Source organism: Petaurus breviceps, unplaced genomic scaffold (assembly GCF_028583685.1).
Source record: "Petaurus breviceps papuanus isolate PSGF00001 unplaced genomic scaffold, PetGlider_PUasm1.0 37, whole genome shotgun sequence".
Lineage (NCBI taxonomy): Eukaryota > Metazoa > Chordata > Mammalia > Diprotodontia > Petauridae > Petaurus > Petaurus breviceps.
Window position 1 is genome coordinate 74,935,479 of NW_027186296.1, and position 17,853 is coordinate 74,953,331.

The 17,853-nt window shown below is 40.4% G+C and overlaps 1 protein-coding gene across 1 annotated transcript in view; it reads right to left on the bottom strand.

The window, feature by feature from the left end:
• SLC28A1 (solute carrier family 28 member 1) overlaps positions 1 to 17,853 on the bottom strand; it is a 65,002-nt gene that overhangs the window by 29,786 nt on the left and 17,363 nt on the right. The window contains exons 2-6 of the mRNA XM_069098727.1: positions 13,056 to 13,158; positions 5,407 to 5,495; positions 4,222 to 4,316; positions 2,981 to 3,164; positions 1,193 to 1,334 (exon numbers count right to left, since the gene is read on the bottom strand). Coding sequence (XP_068954828.1) covers positions 1,193 to 1,334; positions 2,981 to 3,164; positions 4,222 to 4,316; positions 5,407 to 5,495; positions 13,056 to 13,142 — 597 coding nt within the window. The 5' untranslated portion in view covers positions 13,143 to 13,158. The remainder of the gene's footprint in view (positions 1 to 1,192; positions 1,335 to 2,980; positions 3,165 to 4,221; positions 4,317 to 5,406; positions 5,496 to 13,055; positions 13,159 to 17,853) is intronic.

Consider the following 17,853-nt stretch of genomic DNA (forward strand, 5'->3'; position numbering starts at 1 on the left):
CTAGTGGATTTGGTCAGTTTGGTGTGATGGATTGAACAGAGAGGGCTGAGACACTGAATCCCTCTGTGACCTAGACACCTTACCCCAATGAACTGTGACCACAAACTCTAAGATCCCCAAAACGAAGCCATTCTGTCCAAGACTGGGGAATTTTCTAGTGCTACTTTCAACAGAAATGTATTCATGGGGGACCCGTGGCCTGATTTGAACCCAATGTGCCTTATCTAGGACTGAACTGAACTTGACAGTTTTGATGAGTCATATTTAGGTCCCTGCCCTAATGCCCTCTGGGAAAAGTAAGCAGAGGGACCCTGACCCCAGCCATGAATATAGAAGGAGAGAATCTATTTCAAGAACTGAGGCACTTTCCCTGGCACAGTATTCAATACCTCCATAACCTGGAGAAGCCTCCAAATCCAGAAGGTCAAACAGAGGAAAAACAATGATCCCTTCCTCTCAATGTGCAGGAGTGTGCTGCCAGGAGGGAGTGAGGGAGGCTAAAACCCAGGCTCACAAGCCTATGGGAGCAAGAGGCCATGATCCTGATTGTAGTGAGCCTGGGGCTGGTGAGAAGACCCCACCCCAGGCCAGACTGCAGCTGGAGCCAGGACGAGTTCTTTGTAAGTGCCTTCTTCTCACGGTGCCCATCTCCCTCTTACTGTAAGGTGATCATTTTGCTATTTACTTAGCTGTATGTGTGACCTTAGGCAAGTTGCTTACTTTATTTGGGCCTCTGTTTCTTTGTATGGAAAATGAGGGAATTAGACTAAATGACCCCTAAAGTCCTTTCCAACTTTAAATCTTGGATCCGGTGACTAGGAGTTCACTAAGTCCCCTTCCTGACCAATGCAATGGGAGGGACCACTCTAGGACTGAATACATCCCCTCCAATCCAACATCCACCATTCATCTGCCCCAGGGGCCTGCTTTAGACATAGCCCTAAGGCATAACTGCTTCTTAACTACTTATCAATACCGTCAGGCACATACTCATGCCTCAGAAATCTCCACTGATTTATGGCTATGTGGGGTGGGGTGGGGTGAGGAGGAACTTGCTAGTCTAGTCATAGGATAGCAGGTTTCTCCTGAAGAAAGAGAGCCTTGAGGAGTTCATGGGAAACCACAGGGGAAGAAAGAAAACTCTCCCTCCCTCCCTTGCACCCCCTACAGACAGCCCAGCCTGTAGACTCACTGCGAGGTGATGTTTAGAGCAGGCGAAGAGGAAAATGATGAACATACAAACGCCTGCAAAGGACACCAGCTGCTCCGGCCGTTGGGAGGTGTCCAGAGCCAGCCACAAGACCAGGCCCACCAAAGCTGCTGCCCCCAGGCATCTGCAGATGTAGTACCGGGGAACATGTTACTCACTACCCATGGGTAAGCCCACCAAAAGCTGTAACTAGTAAAGGCCAGCTGGGGCTTTGTGCTAGGGCACCATTTCCAGGAGGATCACACTTCTATTAGGTTAGTCTAGAACAAGGAGAAAGTCCTACCATGGGCCTCTTTGGATTTCTGGACTAGGCTCAGAATTGGATTTAGGATTTTTCCAAAGGTTGTACATGCATTCAGACCTAGCCCAGGAACTATGCCTGATGATCACTCATTCTTTATTTTGTGCAAACATTAACTGCCTAGTGTGTACAGAATGAGAAGAAGCATAGTATGGTGGGTACCTTGCTAAACTTGGAATCAGGAAGGCCTGAGTTCAAATCCCACTGCTTACACTTACTAGTTGTGTGATCACAGGCAAGTCATTTATCTCTGTGCTTTGATTTCTGAGGCAACTTTCTAAGACTTTGTCAATGAAGGAAGTTGTCAGGCCTATGAAATCACAGGGCCTTTACCTGCTGACTTGTGCAGAGTACTGAGATAAGCTTTGAGGAAGAAACAAAATTTAAGATAAGATAGGTCCTCTGTCCTCATGGAGTTTGTCCCCAGTTGTGGCAAAGCAGGGCCAGCCCAAGGAACTTGGTACAGAGGGCACTTGGGCACTCTCAGCTGGGTTCAGATTCACAGAGGCCCAGGAATGTTGCCAGTGTGAAGAGTCAGGTGAGAAGACCAATCAACAGCTGGCCAGTCTCCAACCTATGTCATGAGTTGCCTACATCACTCTCATACCTTGAAAGCCTAAGTTCCAGAATAGTAAATTCCAAAGGGGGTGAGGAGAGGTGGATGTCCCCATTGAGCATGTCCTTTCAACAGCAGGAGGTTTAATCAGAATATATATCGAGGACAGGGTGAGGAATCTTGATTGTTGGGTGTTTCTCCCTTTCTGTGGTTGTACATTCTCTAAGTAATAGAGTCCTTAATGCTATGCTCAGAGCCAGGCCTCCAGCACCCAAGCCTGCAGATGCTAATCCAAGCTGGCCTGTGGCCCAGGACACTGTGACCCAGGGACCAGGGAAATGCTGGTATGGGAATTCAAAGCCTGAGGCTGAACAGAGACATGTTCCAGTTCACTCAAAGCCCAAGGGAGCAGGAGTGAGTAATCTGTGGCCTCACGGCCAGATGTGGCCCTCTAGGTCCTCAAGTGTAGCTCTTTGACTGAATCCAAACTTCACAGAACAAATCCCCTTAGTAAAGGATCTGTTTTGTGAAGTTTGGATTCAGTCAAAGGGCCACACTTGAGGATCTAGAGGACCACATGTAGCCTCAAGGTCACAGGTTCCCCAGCCCTGGTAGGAAGCACACAAATTAGGATAAGATGGAAGAGCTTCGAAACCATGTAGATCTTACTGAGCCAGAGGCAACCAGAGAAAGCAAGCGTGATTTGGTCAAATTCCCCGTGGTGGGAAGACAAACCCAGCAGTGAGTGGAATAAGCCAGGGCCAATAAAACTCAAACAAATGGGCTTATCTCCCCCGGATAGTAGTGGGAGGGGAGGGGGCATGGTGCCGTGACAGCCTAACCCAGCTCAGAATGACCCACTAAGATGGCCTGGAGAGGCAGCCAGGGACCCAAGGAGCCTTCTCTTACTCACCGTTTCAGCCAGAGATTCAAGGTAGGATTACTGAGGGGCTTCAGATATCTTAACAGTTTCTTTCCCAAAAGTTTTTTGAACAGGTTGTGGGCCAGAAAGAAAAGGACTACACATGTGAGGATGAACAAAGCCAGAGCCCTTTGGAAATTCAGGAGACAGGCAGTCAGCACAAAGGCCACATAAGCTAGAAGAGATGAAGGGATATGGGGGGAGCTTTAGGATAATGACTTCTCCAGAGTAAGTGCCACCCCTATGCCCAGGTAGCTTTGCCCTTCTCTACCCCTAACAGAGGCTACAGGGGCAGTACGGGTAGGGAGCAAGTGACTCAATTAGTCTCACTGTCCAGTCTTAGGAAATCAAAAATTCAATCCCACAAGAGCAGGATCATAGAATAAGATCATCAACATGGAAGTAGAAGGACCTTTAGAGTCCATCCAGTCCAATCCTTTGTTTTACAGATGAGGAAACTGAGGTTCAAGGAAGTTAAGTGACTTGCTGAAAGCCAAACAGAGTTAAGCCTCAGAGGCAGGTGGGAAAGCCAGGACCTCTGACACAGAGAATCACAGGATTTAAGAGTTGAAAGGGACCTGAGTGGTCTTCTGACTGCAGAGTCAATGCCTTTTCCACTATATAGTAATGCTAAGAGAAAAGATAAGTTGTTAGAGCTGGAAGAGACCTTGGAGACCATTTAATCCAATCCTTCCATTTTATAGCTGAGAAAACTGAAGGCAAGGGCATTAAATAATTTACCCAGAAGCACCCATCTAGTTAAGATCTAAGCAAAAGCTAAAATCCAGGTCTACAGGCTCAGGACAGTATTTTTTCTGCCAGGTAGTGCTATCCCTCAACCACCAAATATGCAACTGGTCAATTAACAAATAGCATTGACCTACTGTGTGCAAGGAACAGGGGAGGGATCCCCACATGAACAAGGCATGGACCTTGCCCTCAATGAACTTTGAAGTGTCACCTGCTTCTGGGGGACTCGGAGAGTAAAGGACAGAACATATCAGGGACTTCAGAGAAGACACCCTGGAAAGAAGACACCCTGGGCTCTTTGGGAGATGTTGAAAAGGGGGAAGACCAAAATTCCAGAGAGCAAATTTGTGGAAATTGCAGAATTGGCACTTCCCAGGGGACCAGAGCTAGAAGGAGTCTTTTGTGAACTTTGAACCAGGGGTCAGGTGGGGGGTATGTGGAACTCTTCTGGGTCCCCAGAAAGTACAGATTCAGTGTCTTACCTGTACACAGCAGGCCCAAGAAGATCCATCGAAACAATTTAGTATGGTCTCTGCAAAATGTTCTCACCTTCGAAGAAACAGGCTGCAATCTTCTCCTACCAGAGCCAACAATCAGTAACTGATTTTGCCCAGCTCTCATCTGCCCCAGCTAACTCCCACACCACCAGCGATCCTGGAGGCCTTCAGGTTAAATCTGTCTAGTCCCACAAAAAGCTAAGTTACTGCCATGTCATCCCAGCAGACAGACCAATGTAAGTTGGCAGCAGGTCAGGGCAAACCTTACCCTAGGCTGAACTGGATGAATATCATCCCTAGATGATTTACATTTATCAGGAAAGGGAACTGAAAACTACCAGCCTCAGGAATACTATCCTTCCACTCACATGTTGATGTGTGTGACACATGCACAAGTACACATACATTATGTGTGCATGTACATATGTATATGTGTGTACCTGTATATAAACATGTAAATATAACCATGTACTGTATGTGTACATATTTGATGTGTGTATGTAGAGATGGGGTAAGTATATATACATACATACACATTGACTACTATGATACTGAGTACCATGGCTCTGTGTGTATGATATAGACATATATGTATATAATAGACACATGGGTAATATTCTTATATAATTACATGCATGTCTAATATGTTAATTGTTTGATACATATCATATATGTATGATATATATACATACACTTGCAGGGCCATAGTACAGTTCAGTTCCCATGCTCTGATGGGCAGTATTATCTTAACATTTCCATCCCCAGAATGGAGTTTTCTGCATCCCTTTCCCCCATCCCACATATCCTTCCCCTCTTCAGAAAGTCAGGTGGACATTTCTATGTAGGAACCCCATTCCCACAACCCACAGCCTAGTAAAACTTCTTGCAATCTCCTGAATCTAAAGGTCTGACCTATGAGGAGGTGATATGGGTGATACAGAGGTGATATGCACCACTGGAGAAGATCCCTATTTCTTGACAATTTCTTCTGACCCACTTTAGGGTTTCCCCAGTAGCTAGAATCAGAAGACATTGGTATAGGGTTGGGGGTTGAAAGGAAAAAAGAATAGAGAAAAAGGAGTGTCTGCACAGAATCTCCCTCCCTCTCACTGACTCCTGCTCCCACCTTTAGCTGTCATCACCATACAAAGAGAAGTTCTAAGCTCATACCTCCAGAATGGGGAGGGCTGGGCCCCAGCATCCAAATCAGTCCCCCGCTCTTCATCCCATACAGGTCTATCAGTGTCCTGGCCTTCCTCCTCCACACATAGACAAGGACCGGACAATGAAAAAGGAAAGTCAGCAAATATTCACTATGAGTTTACAACATGCTTAGGTTCCATAGAAAATACAAGCACTACTGAGGCAGCTGATGATACAGCAGACAAAGCACTGAGACTAAAACTAGAAAGATCTGAGTTCAAATCTGGTCTCAGACATTAGCTAGGTACTTAATCTCTGTTTGCCTCAGTTTCCTCAACTATAATGTGGGGATAATAATAGCACTTACCCCTAAGGTTTATTGTGGGGATCAAATGAAATATTTGCCCCCAAAAAAGTACTTAGTGCAATGCCTGATAAATAGTAGGTGCTATATAAATGCTTATTCCCTTCCCCGTTGTGCATTGCACAATGGTAAGAACACTGAACTTCAGGTTGGAAGACCAGTTCACATCCCAGCTCTGACACTTGTTGACCATATAATTGTGGGCAAGTCACTGAACCCGTTCAAGACTCAGTTACCTTGTCTCAAAAATGGGACAATAGTAACAATAAATACTCATATGATACCTTATGTCTTACCTCTTACCATGTTTCCCCGATAATAAGACACTATCTTATTATTTTTTTGGACAGAAAAACACCAGAGGGCTTATTTTCAGGGGAGGGCTTATTTTAATGAACATTGACAGCAATTTTAATAAACAGGTAAATGTGAACAAAAAAATGTACCTTTATTCAATAAGCAAATCACTGGGGAAGAACAGGATGACGCGCTCACTGCTGCAGCTCTGATTGGATGTAGCTCGGAGCGCAGTGTGCGTTTCACCCGGGGGGAGTGGGGGGGACGGTGCATACAGAGGGTACCGTAATGTAGCGTGTAGCGCAGGGGATCACCTTCACTACAATAGCAATCTCAATAGGGCTTATTTTCAGGGGAGGGCTTATTTTAGAGGAATCTTACACAGTAAGGGGAGGGCTTATTTTCGGGATAGGTCTTATTATAGGGGAAACAGGTAATAACTATGAGGAAGGTGGCATATTATCTACATAAGACATGGTTTCTACCTTCATGGAGCTCACAGGCTGGTGGGTGGATGTAACACAAACAGAGGCATATTATCCTGATTTTATGGGTAAGGAGACTGAGGTTCAGAGAAGCCAAGTGACTTTCCTAGGGCTACACAGCTAGTACATAGCAGAGTCAGACCTCAAACTTAAGTATTCTGTCTCCATATCCACTATACCATGCCATATAATGCACATGACTATTGTAAGGAAAATGTTTTGTAAGTTTAAACTGTTAAACACAGTTTATTGTTTCATTCACTAGTTTAGAAAAAAAAAACTAAGCTGTAAAAATAAAAATTGATGAGAACACGGTTCTGAAACATATTTTGTATTTGCATGTATTTGGGGGGTAGTGAACAATTTTACACTTCTCTTGCTATTTTGAAGACCCAGGTGGGTTCTGATAGTAATATTTATACTGGTTTGTGATTCATCTTGAAACACATTCTTTTCTCTCTTTGTGGTGGCAAAGGATTGGAAATGGAGTGAGCAGCCATCAATTGGGGAATGGCTGAACAAGTCATAGCATGTTAATGTGATGGAATACTCTGGTGCACTGAGAAATGATGAAGGGGATGGTTTCAGAGAAACCTGAGAAGACTTGAACTGATGCCCTGAATGAGCTAATCAGAACCAAGAGAATAGTTTATACAATAACAGCATTGTTAAGATGAACTACTTTGAAAGAATTAAAGAATTCTCATCAATTCAATGACCAGTCATGATTCCAGAAGATTTTCTTTAAAACCAAGCTCAGATATTGCAATGGGGTAAAGTCTCTCCTGATTTCCCCAGTTAATAGCACTCTCTCCATCTTGAAATCACTTCATATACATCTTATATTTCCTTATTTGTATATTATGTATATGTTCTCTCAATAGAACATAAGTTCTTTGAGGGCAGGAACTGTTTCACGTTTGTTTCTGTATCCCTATCACCTTGTACCTAAGAGGACCGTAAAAAATGTGTGCTGAATTGAAAACATTAATGTGTGGAAGTTTACTAGCATTCTAGTGAAGTGTTAGAGTAAAACTAGATAAAGTGGAGGGTTCTTTAATAAAGATTTTAACTATATAATTTATAGTAAAACACATGTATATAATAATATAATAAATATAAATGACATAGTATAATAAATATAATTTTTAACTATAGAAATACTATGTCTAAAAATAAACCACAGTCTATGCCTTTAGAAGTTTGCAGTCATGCAGGGAAGATAAGAGACAGACACATTACAAACAATTTGACACAAAAGTAGAAGGGAAATGAAATTTAGTTACATCAGACAACATGTCATGACCAAGAAGAGGTGATATCAATGCAGCCTAGAATTACTGGGGGAGGTTTCATGGAAATAAGACCCACTTTGGTCTTTGAAGGATGGATACTAACTTGCATGCTCCTTAGAATCAGAGAGCCTCAGATAAAAAAGGGATACTTAAAAATGATTTAGCCAACCCTTACCTATGGCATTTGGAGCAGGGGAGAGGGAGATGAATTCATAATCAGAAAATATGGGTTCAAGTCCTATCTCTGACACTACCTGTATGACCCAGATAGAGTCATTTAAACCTCTCAGGGCTTCAGTTCACTCCTCTGCACAATGAGAACATTGAAGTAAATGACCCCTCTACATTGGTCCTTCTATTATATCCCTGATGACTTCTATTGGTGTCATATCCATTCCATGAGGGTAGGAATGGTATAGACATATGATGTTGATGTATGATTATGAAGATACTGTATCTCCCCCAGAACCTAACACCATGCTAGGCGTTTAACAAATGTTTTTTGGGTTGAATGGAATTGTTTGAGCAGCACTGGTCACAGAGAACTCACAAAGAAGTCCATTCCATTTTTTTCTTTCATTTTTTTTTAATGGGGAAGTTAAGGGAATTGGGGTTAAGTGACTTGCCCAAGGTCACACAACTAGTTATATGTCAAATTCTGAGATTGGATTTGAACTCAGGTACTCCTGACTCCAGGGCAGGTACTCTATTCACTGCACCACCTAGCTGCCCCCTATTCCATTTTTTAAAAATCTCTATTTGCTAGGAAGCTATTTCCTTTATTTAGTCATTCAGTTTCCCTATAATTTAAGCCACAGGCTTAATTCAGTTCACTTATTGGTATTAATTGGTATTAACTAGTATTAATTCAATTCAATTCAACAAAGATTTATTAGGCTGTAGGCATACACAGATAAAAATGAAACAGTTCCTTCCATCATTAAGGTTGCATTCTATTAGGGAGATAAAATACATACGTAAGTAATAAAGTACAAAATATATACAAAGTAACTTCAAGAGGGAGACTAGGCTACTATCTGGGGGAATCCAGAAAAGCCTGATGTAGGACATAAATACATCACTAGAGTTGTATTTTAAATCCAGCTAGGAGATTTATAACTATTATTTAAGGAAAGAATATGTTCTGGCCACAGGGGAAAACTTGTGCAAAAGCACAGAGGCAAGGAATGGAATATTGTGAATGGGCAATAGGCATCAGACCAGTTTGACAGGAATGGAGAGTTGATGAAGAAAAAAAATATATGAGATAAAAACAGAAGGAACCAGGTTGAAGAAGGCTTTAAATATCAAGCTGAGTACTCCCCACTTAACAGATAGCCAAAGGATAAGAAGAGGTAGTTTTCAAAAGAAGAAATTCAAGCTATCAATAGCCATAATGAAGAATGCTCCAAATCACCAATAATTAGAGAAACACAAATTAAAATGACTCTGAAAATCCAACTCATGCCTAGATCAGATTGGCAATGTTGACAAAAGAGGAAAATGACAAATGTTGATGGGGCTAAGGAGAAAAAAAGGCATATTAATATATTGTTGGTGGTATTGGTCCAGCAATTCTGGAAAGCAGCAATACCACAATGAGGTCTATACCCTAAAAAGATTAAAGAAAGAAGAAAAGGATCCACATGTATAAAAATGTTTATAGCAAGGGGCAGCCAGGTAGCACAGCGAGTAAGAGCACCGGCTCCAGTGTTGAGAAGACCTGGAGATCGAATCCCGGCTCAGACACTTAGCACCCACCCAGAAACACCTGGCCGTGTAACCTTGAGCAAGTTACTTAACCCCAATTGCTTAGGGGCAGCCAGGTGGCTCAGCGAGTAAGAGCACCGGCTCCAGTGTCGGGATGACCTGGATAAAATCCGGGCTCAGATACTCAGCACCACACCCAGAAATAATAACTGGACATGTAACCTTGAGCAAGTTACTTAACCCCGATTGCTTTAAAAAAAAATGTTTATAGCAGCAAAGAGCTAGAACTAAGGAGGTATACAATAATTCAGAAATGATTGAATGGCATATGAATATAAGAGAATACTATTGTGTCAAAAGAAATTATGAAAAGGATAGTTTCAGAGAAATCTAAAAAGACTTTTAGGAGAAGAATAAAGTGAGTAGAACCAGGAGAACGATTTATAAAATAATCACAACACTATAAAGACAAATAAACAAACAAACAAAAAAATACTTAAGAATGTTCATCAATGGAGTTACCGATCACAGTTCCAGAGGACAAACAATGAAGCACGCCACTCATCTCTTAACAGGAGAGGGAATGAACTGAAGATTCAGAATGAGACATGTAATTACTAACAAAGCCTAACAGCAAGAGATAGAAAGAGAAATTCTATTTTAAGTTACTGTGGACATTATAAAATATTTGGGAGTCTAACTGTCAAAACAAACCCAGGAATGATATGAACACAATTACAAAACACTTTTCACACAAATAAAATCAGATGTAGATAATTGTAAAAATATCAGTTGCTCATGGGTAGGCTGAGCTAATATTATAAAAATGACAATTATACCTAAATCAAATTACTTATGCCATACCAAACTACCAAAAAATTATTTTATAGAGCTAGAAAAAGCAAAAACTATTTTCACTCATCGCCTTATACCTAAGAGGCCCCTAATGAATGAAAAAAAAAATAATAAAATTCATCTGGAAGAACAAAAGTTCCAGAATATCAAGGAAATTAATGAAAAGAAATGCAAAGGAAGATGGCCTACTTGTCCCAGATCTTAAATTGTCTTATAAAGCAGCAATCATCAAAACTACTTGGTACTGGCTAAAAAATAGGGTGGTGGATCAGTGAAATATGTTAGCTATGTAAGACACAACAGTCAATGACAATAGTAATCTATTATTTGATTAATTCAAAGACTTCAGTTTCTGGAATAAGAATTACTATTTAACAAAAACTGCTGGGAAAACTGGAAAATAGTATGGCAGAAACATGGCTTAGACCAACATTTTATACCTTATAGCAAGATAAAGTCAAAATCCATACATGATTTAGATATAAAGACTGATACTATAAGCAAATCAGGAGAGCAAGGAATAGTTTACCTGTCAGATATATGAAGAAGAAAAGAATTTATTAACAAACAAGAGATAGAGAACATTATGACATGCAAAATGGATAATTTTGATTACATTAAATTGAAAAGTTTTTGCACAAACAAAGCCAATGCAACCAAGATTAGAAAGGAAGCAGAAAGGTGGGAAATAATTTTTACATCCAGTGTCTCTGATAAAGGCTTCATTTCTAAAATAAATAGAGAACTGCATCCAATTTATACAAGTCATTCCCCAATTGATAAATTGTCAAAGGATATGAACAGGCAATTATCAGAGGAAGAAATTAAAGCTATAGTCTATATCACTATTGATTAGAGAAATGCAAATCAAAATGACTCCGAGGTACCACAGCACACCTATCACATTGGCTAACATGAAAAAACAGGAAAATTATAAATGTTAGAGAAGATGTTGGAAAATTGAGACACTAATTCAATGTTTGTGGAATTGTGAGCTTATCAAACCATTCTGGAGAGCGATTTGGAACTATGCCCAAAGGACTATAAAATTGTGCATGTCCTTCTAGGGCTGTATCCCAAAGAAATCATAAAAATGGGAAAAGGACCCACGTGGACAAAAAGAATTATAGCAGTTATTTTTATGGTCACAAAGAATTGGAAATTGAGAGGATGTCCATCAATTGGGGAATGGTTGAACAAGTTGGGCTATGTGAATGTAATGGAATACTATTGTGCTATAAGAAATGATGAGCAAACAGATTAGGGGAAGGGGTATTCGGTAGGCTCAGTATTTTGGGGTGAGGGTAAAGGGAAAATGGGGAGAAAATATGTAATTCAAAATCTTGTGGAAATGAATGTTGAAAACTAAAAATAAATTGGAAAAAAGAAAAGAAATGATGTGGGCAGCTAGGTGGCACAGTGAGTAAAGCACCGGCCCTGGAGTCAGGAGGACCTGAGTTCGGTTCCAGCCTCAGACACTTAACACAAAAAAAATCTAGCCGTGTAACCTTGGACAAGTTACTTAACCCCAATTGCCCTCCAAAAGGCCAAAAAAAAAATTTTTTTTAAAAGAAAAAGAAAAGAAAAGAAATGATGAGCAGACTTAAGAAAATCCTGGAAAGACTCGTATAAACTGGTGCTGAGTGAAATGAATAGTATGAGGAGAACATTGTACACAGTGCCACATTGTGCAATGACTGACTTTGATAGACTTAGCTCTTCTCAGCAATGCAAGGATCTAAGACTTTTGGAGTTCCAAAACATTCATGATAGAAAATGCTATCCATATCCAGAGAAAGAACTTTGGAGTCTGAATGCAGATGGAAGCATACTATTTGCTCTCCTTTTCTTTTGTGATTTTATTTTGTTTCTTCTTTCTCATGGTTCCTCCCATTAGTTCTAATTCATCTTTATATCATAACTAATGTGAAAATGTTTAATATGAATGTATAAGTTGAGCCTATATCATATTGCATGCCATCTTGAGGAGGAGGGAAGAGAAAGAGGGAAAGAAAATTTAAAACTCAAAATCTTATGAAAGTGAATGTTGAAAACTACAAATAAATAAACAAATAATATAGAAAAAAGAATGAGGCATACATTTTTGGACATAGTCAATGAGGAATTTGCTTTGCTTGACTATGCATATTTGTTAAAACATTTTTTTTCCTATTTGTGAGTGGAGATAATTTTAGAGACAAAAATCCTTGTTAATTGAAAAAAAGTACAATTAAATAAAGACTTTTTAAAATATCTGTCTGAGGAGTTTTATCATAGGGAAAATGGAGAACCATTGAAGATTTTTTTATTAAAGGAGTAGTATGGTCAGATCTAAGCTATGTGGAAAATAGAGAAGAAACTGGAGGCAGGTTCTCCTCTCTGGAAACCATCAGAACATATGTCTTTTCCTCATGACAGACTTTCAGATCTATTCATGTCTTAGATATCATTGTATTCCTCACAATGCCTATCACAACACTGACCACATAGAAAGTACTCCATAAATATTTGAATGAGTGAATAAAGTGAGAGAGGTAACACTGAGTGGAAGGGGGAGTAGCTTAGGCAAAGATAATTTCAAATTGATGGTACATGTGGGGAATGAGAGATTTAAGTCTAGAAGTGGCTGCTGATAGTGAAAGTGATAAGATATTGAAGATAAAAGATTACCAGGAACTCCATTCCCAGGTTCTCCACACCATTCTCTAGAGTAGCAAGAGAAACAGGCTCTTTTCTTCTTTGTTTTTCTTCCTCCATTTCCTAGTTCTTTCAGCTGAAAAATAAGCCCAAAGACAAAGATTTGAAAAGATCTTTACCCAGGGTGAGGTCAGAGTGAGAGCTAACACCTAGCTTGGGGATGGCACAGAGTGGAAGGGATAGGCAGTGTGTTGTTCATGACCTGTATTAGGGGAAGGGACATAAGGAAAGCTCATTACTGCCTCTGAAACCCAGATTTCCAGAGCCCCAGGCAACCCATCAGTACAAATGACTTCTGGGCTTCTACTTTCCTATAGAGCTTTCTGTAGACATCTGTCTCATGAATTTTAGGAGAATGCATAAAAGCATGACTTGGATGCTAGAGTGTTAGAATAGGAAGGGCCCTAGAAATCATCCAGTCTGTATGTCCCCTGCACACCATTTTACAAGTGGGAAAACAAAGACTCAGGAGAAGTTAAGTGACCAGTCCACACTTCTGTAGTTATATAGAAGCACAGCTTAGGCTAGAACCCAAGGTTTTCATGTCCCAACACTGCCTCTATTCCCTTTCTTTTCTAAGTGGGGAAAGTGGAGACTAGCAAGGCACAGGAGCTTTCACCAAAGACATATACCCAGTAACTGAGCAGAGATGAGACATACGAGGTCCTTAATCCCTATCCTAGGGTATCTTATTCAGGCCTCTCTTCTCTCTGTTTTATTAACTTGGAATTTTCTTATCAGGGAAAGAGGAAAGAAAGGCTTGGACAGAGTCCAACAAGGGTTGAATCTTCTAATGAAGATTCACAGCTCTCTTCCTGGGACCTGGTACTACAGACAGTCAATTGAAGATTGGAATTTCTTGACACTTCCATCTTGTCATCCTGAGGAGGCAGGACCTGTACAGGGACCTTGCATAGGGTTGGCTTCAACACATACCAAATCCATTAGAGGCAACATGGTGCCTCTAAAGCACTAGACTTAGAATCGATAAAGTGTGGATTCAAATCCTTGCTTATGACATTTACTAACTGTGTGATCCTGGGCAAGTCACTTAAATTCCCTGGGCCTTGGTTTCCTCATCTACACCCAACAAGGAGGTTGGACTTGATGACCTTCAGCACCAAATCTCTGATCCTGTGATTATTACAACTTCCTTGTTTTTATGTTGTCCGAGGGAAGAACCAATAGAACTACTTTAGATTAAGATCATCCGTTGAAGAAACTCTGAAAGATGGAGCACAGCCTTCTCTCCTACTCCCTTCACCTCTCACCACCTTCCTCTTCCTTTAAATAATACTTCTCATTATGACCTGTATAAGAACAATGATACAGAGTATCCTGTTCCAAAAAAAAAAAAAAGAGGAAAATATGTGGAGCCATAATGCCAGGATACATAAAGCTAACAGAGTTTCCCAGAAAGCAATAATCTCTGCACTGAAGTGTCCTGAGAATTTAGTTTCATGTTGCTTAATCTCTTTCCTCTCACAATTCATCTCTTCCCCAAAAGGTTGAGAGGGAGGTAACCACATAGTAGGGGAAGCCTCCTCTCCCACCCAAAAAAAATTAATCTCTTGAACTTCTACAAATGCTCTGTCAAACCTCTATTGCTGGAGAGTTCCCTCCAGCTGAAAAAGTCGTGGGCAACAATGGAGAAGAGGAGAGAATGGGAACATCAACAATCATAATTTCCATTCAGAATTAGAAATGGAGAAATCAGTCACAAAACCCTGTCCCCTTTTTCTTTCTTCAGTGCTTGCTGTCACTTATTACATTTGGATTTGCAAAGTCAGCACATGTGAAGTTGGAGTTTTTTGGTTTTGTGTTTTTCCCCCTCTGGGTATTATATCTTCAATTTAGGTTCATTGCCATCAGGCAGGTGGTAGTGCCAGTACTGTGACTCAATATCCAAATGAATGGGCTTTCTATAGAGAAGAAAGAGTATAACATTCTCTTTCCACTCAAATACAAATTTTTTTCTATAAAATAAAACTATTTAGTAAAACCATAATGTATAACAATTTGCCATCTTTTTATACTCATACCTTCAACTGAAAAAACAGTACTTCTATTCCCAATCCTGGAACCAAAATCAAATCAACCCTGTCATTCCTTCTGCAAAGGATGTGTCGGTCTGCTCCCCTCTGGCTCTACCATATCCCTATAACTTCCCAAACTAAAATAGCCCTCCCTGGTGGCCATCTGTATCTCCCTCTATTAGAATATAAACTCCATGTGGGCAATAGCTGTTGTTTTGGCATTTATATCCCCAGTACTTAGCATATGCTTGACACTTAGTAAGTCCTTAAGACCTTTCATTCATTCATTCCATTAGGCAAAATTATTTTATTGGACCAAAAGCACAGCTGCAAGAAGGAAAATAAGATGTTGAAGAAGTCAACACCTAACTAGTAAGCAAGAGCAGCCAAACCAACCCTGGTTATTTGTGAAATGACAGGTAGCTGAGTTAAAATGCCTTCAAATCTGAATTGCTTAAAACACAATTCACTGTTTAGTATAAGATTTAAAGAAATAATCATATAGAAACTATTTGCTACTATTCTCACTAACCTTGAAATGTAATCAATGATTGCTTTATCAACCCTAGTACCTTCTCTAAACTGAGGTAGACCTAGCCCTCCCTGACTCTTAGCAAGTGAGAGAAACTTGTTTTCTGCTCTTCAAGGACCAGCAATGTGAATCCCAGTGACTGTCCCTTTTCCACTCAAAAGGTAGTAATAGGCCCTGTCAAAGAAGAGTATTCCCATTCTCATCACCATTTGACTTCAAAGTGTTCACTAATCAATTACTTACATCTGCATAAACTACTCTCTTTAGGAGTGCTCTCTTTAGATGGACCCCTGAAGTTAGTAATGTTTAGAGTTTTGTGGCTTGCACCAAAAATGACTCACCGTAAGAATTCATGCTTTGCTTCCCAAAAGAACATTTAAAGATACATTTGAACAGACAAATAGGGATATAAAATTAATTTGTCCATGTCTTCCAAAAGTGTAAAAGACCTTAGAAATGAAACCACAGACCAAGATGAACATAAAGCAAAAGAAACAACTCTTGGTACCTCTTTACTTTGCTTTTTGTCTCTCTTATCCTCACCCGCCTCCTTCACATTTTTCTTGCAGGCCCAACACAACCCATTTTCCCTGTAAAGAAGACCTAAATTGCCTGAATTTGGAACATGCATGCAAGGTAGAGAATCACACTCAGAAACACAGATGCATAATATGCATAAGGAGATAGTCTCATGTACATGTACACACATACACGAACCCTAACATGTATGTACACAAGCAAAAACAGTCTTTTACTTACATATTTATGAGCAAGCAGGTCACACTGCTCAGTGACAGTTAAAGTCATATTACTTTCAAAGAAGGAAAAGATTAAATGGGATTGTGCTTTGCCCCGTCCTCCTACCTCATCGGGAAAAGTCTGGTCAGAGTTCAGTAATGGGTTGGATCCTCCCACAAAGAATCTCATTAGTGCCTAGTGTTATGAATAGCCATCTGCTCGTCATCCTACTACCTCCATGAGAATTGAGGGCCTCCTGTGGGGTGGGTTTCAGAGTAACATGGCATAGTAGATAAAGCTCTGGACTTGTAATCAGAAAAGTTTGGGTTCAAATCCCATCTATGACATTTTCTAGTTGTATGACCCTGGGCAAGCTAACCTCCCTGGGCTTCAATTTCTTCATCTGCTAAACAAAGAGGTTGGACTCCAGAATTCTCTAGTGACCCTTCAAAAGCTAAATCTAACACCCATAACTTTACTTACACTGTTTCCTTTCCTTCAATTTTTTCATGAGTCCTCTAGGGAAATTAGATTCAATGGAAAATTCTGTAACTTACTGACCTCTTAGAAATTACCCCACTGAACAATAGCTCAGCTCAAGTCTCATCACTTTCAAGAAACCTTCCCCAACTGTTCTCATCCACCAGGATCCCAAATCTAGAGCTAGAAAGGGATCTCAGAGGTCATCTTTTCCAGTATCCTCATTTGACAGATGAGGAAACTGAGATCCAGAAAGCTTAAGTGATTTGTCTGAGTTAACACAACTAGTGGGCAAAATAGGTAGAATTTGAACTAAGACCCTCTAACTATAGAAAGTGTACTTTGCATTGTACTTCTCTATCTCAACTGAGTCACTGCACTGACATTTAATCATATATTCCTTTGGGGTGTGTGTGTATGTGTGTGTGTCTGTCTGTGTGTGCATGATGAGCTCTCTCACCAAGGGCAGGATCTTATCCTTGACATCCCACTTAGTATAGCATTGTGTGCACAAGAAATACTTTAATGAATGAATTTTATTATTCTTTGAGAGACTATCATTTTCTCCCAGGTCCTTGACTGAACCGTGTCCTCTCCTAGCCACCCCCACCACCTTTCCTTACTATTCTAAAATTCTTCCTTTTCCTCTGGAGTATAATCACTGTCTGCATCCTAGGTCCTTTCTCTCCTTGGATGATCATGCCATCTTGACCACCCTCATAGCTGTTGTCTTGTCTTATTTTCTCATATGCACTGAAGAGAAAGGAGTGGGAATGAGGGCTGACATGTGAGTCTGGCTTCCAAATCATATCCCTGAGAGGAGAAATCTCTCCCTGTCCCATTCTCCTTGTTCTGTCTGCCCCTATCTGGGGCAATATTTGAATTTCGATCCCCAAAATCCCCCTAGATAACTGCAATGTGATGGACTAGATGGCAATGAATGAATGAATGAATGAATGAATGAATGAATGAATGAATGAATGAA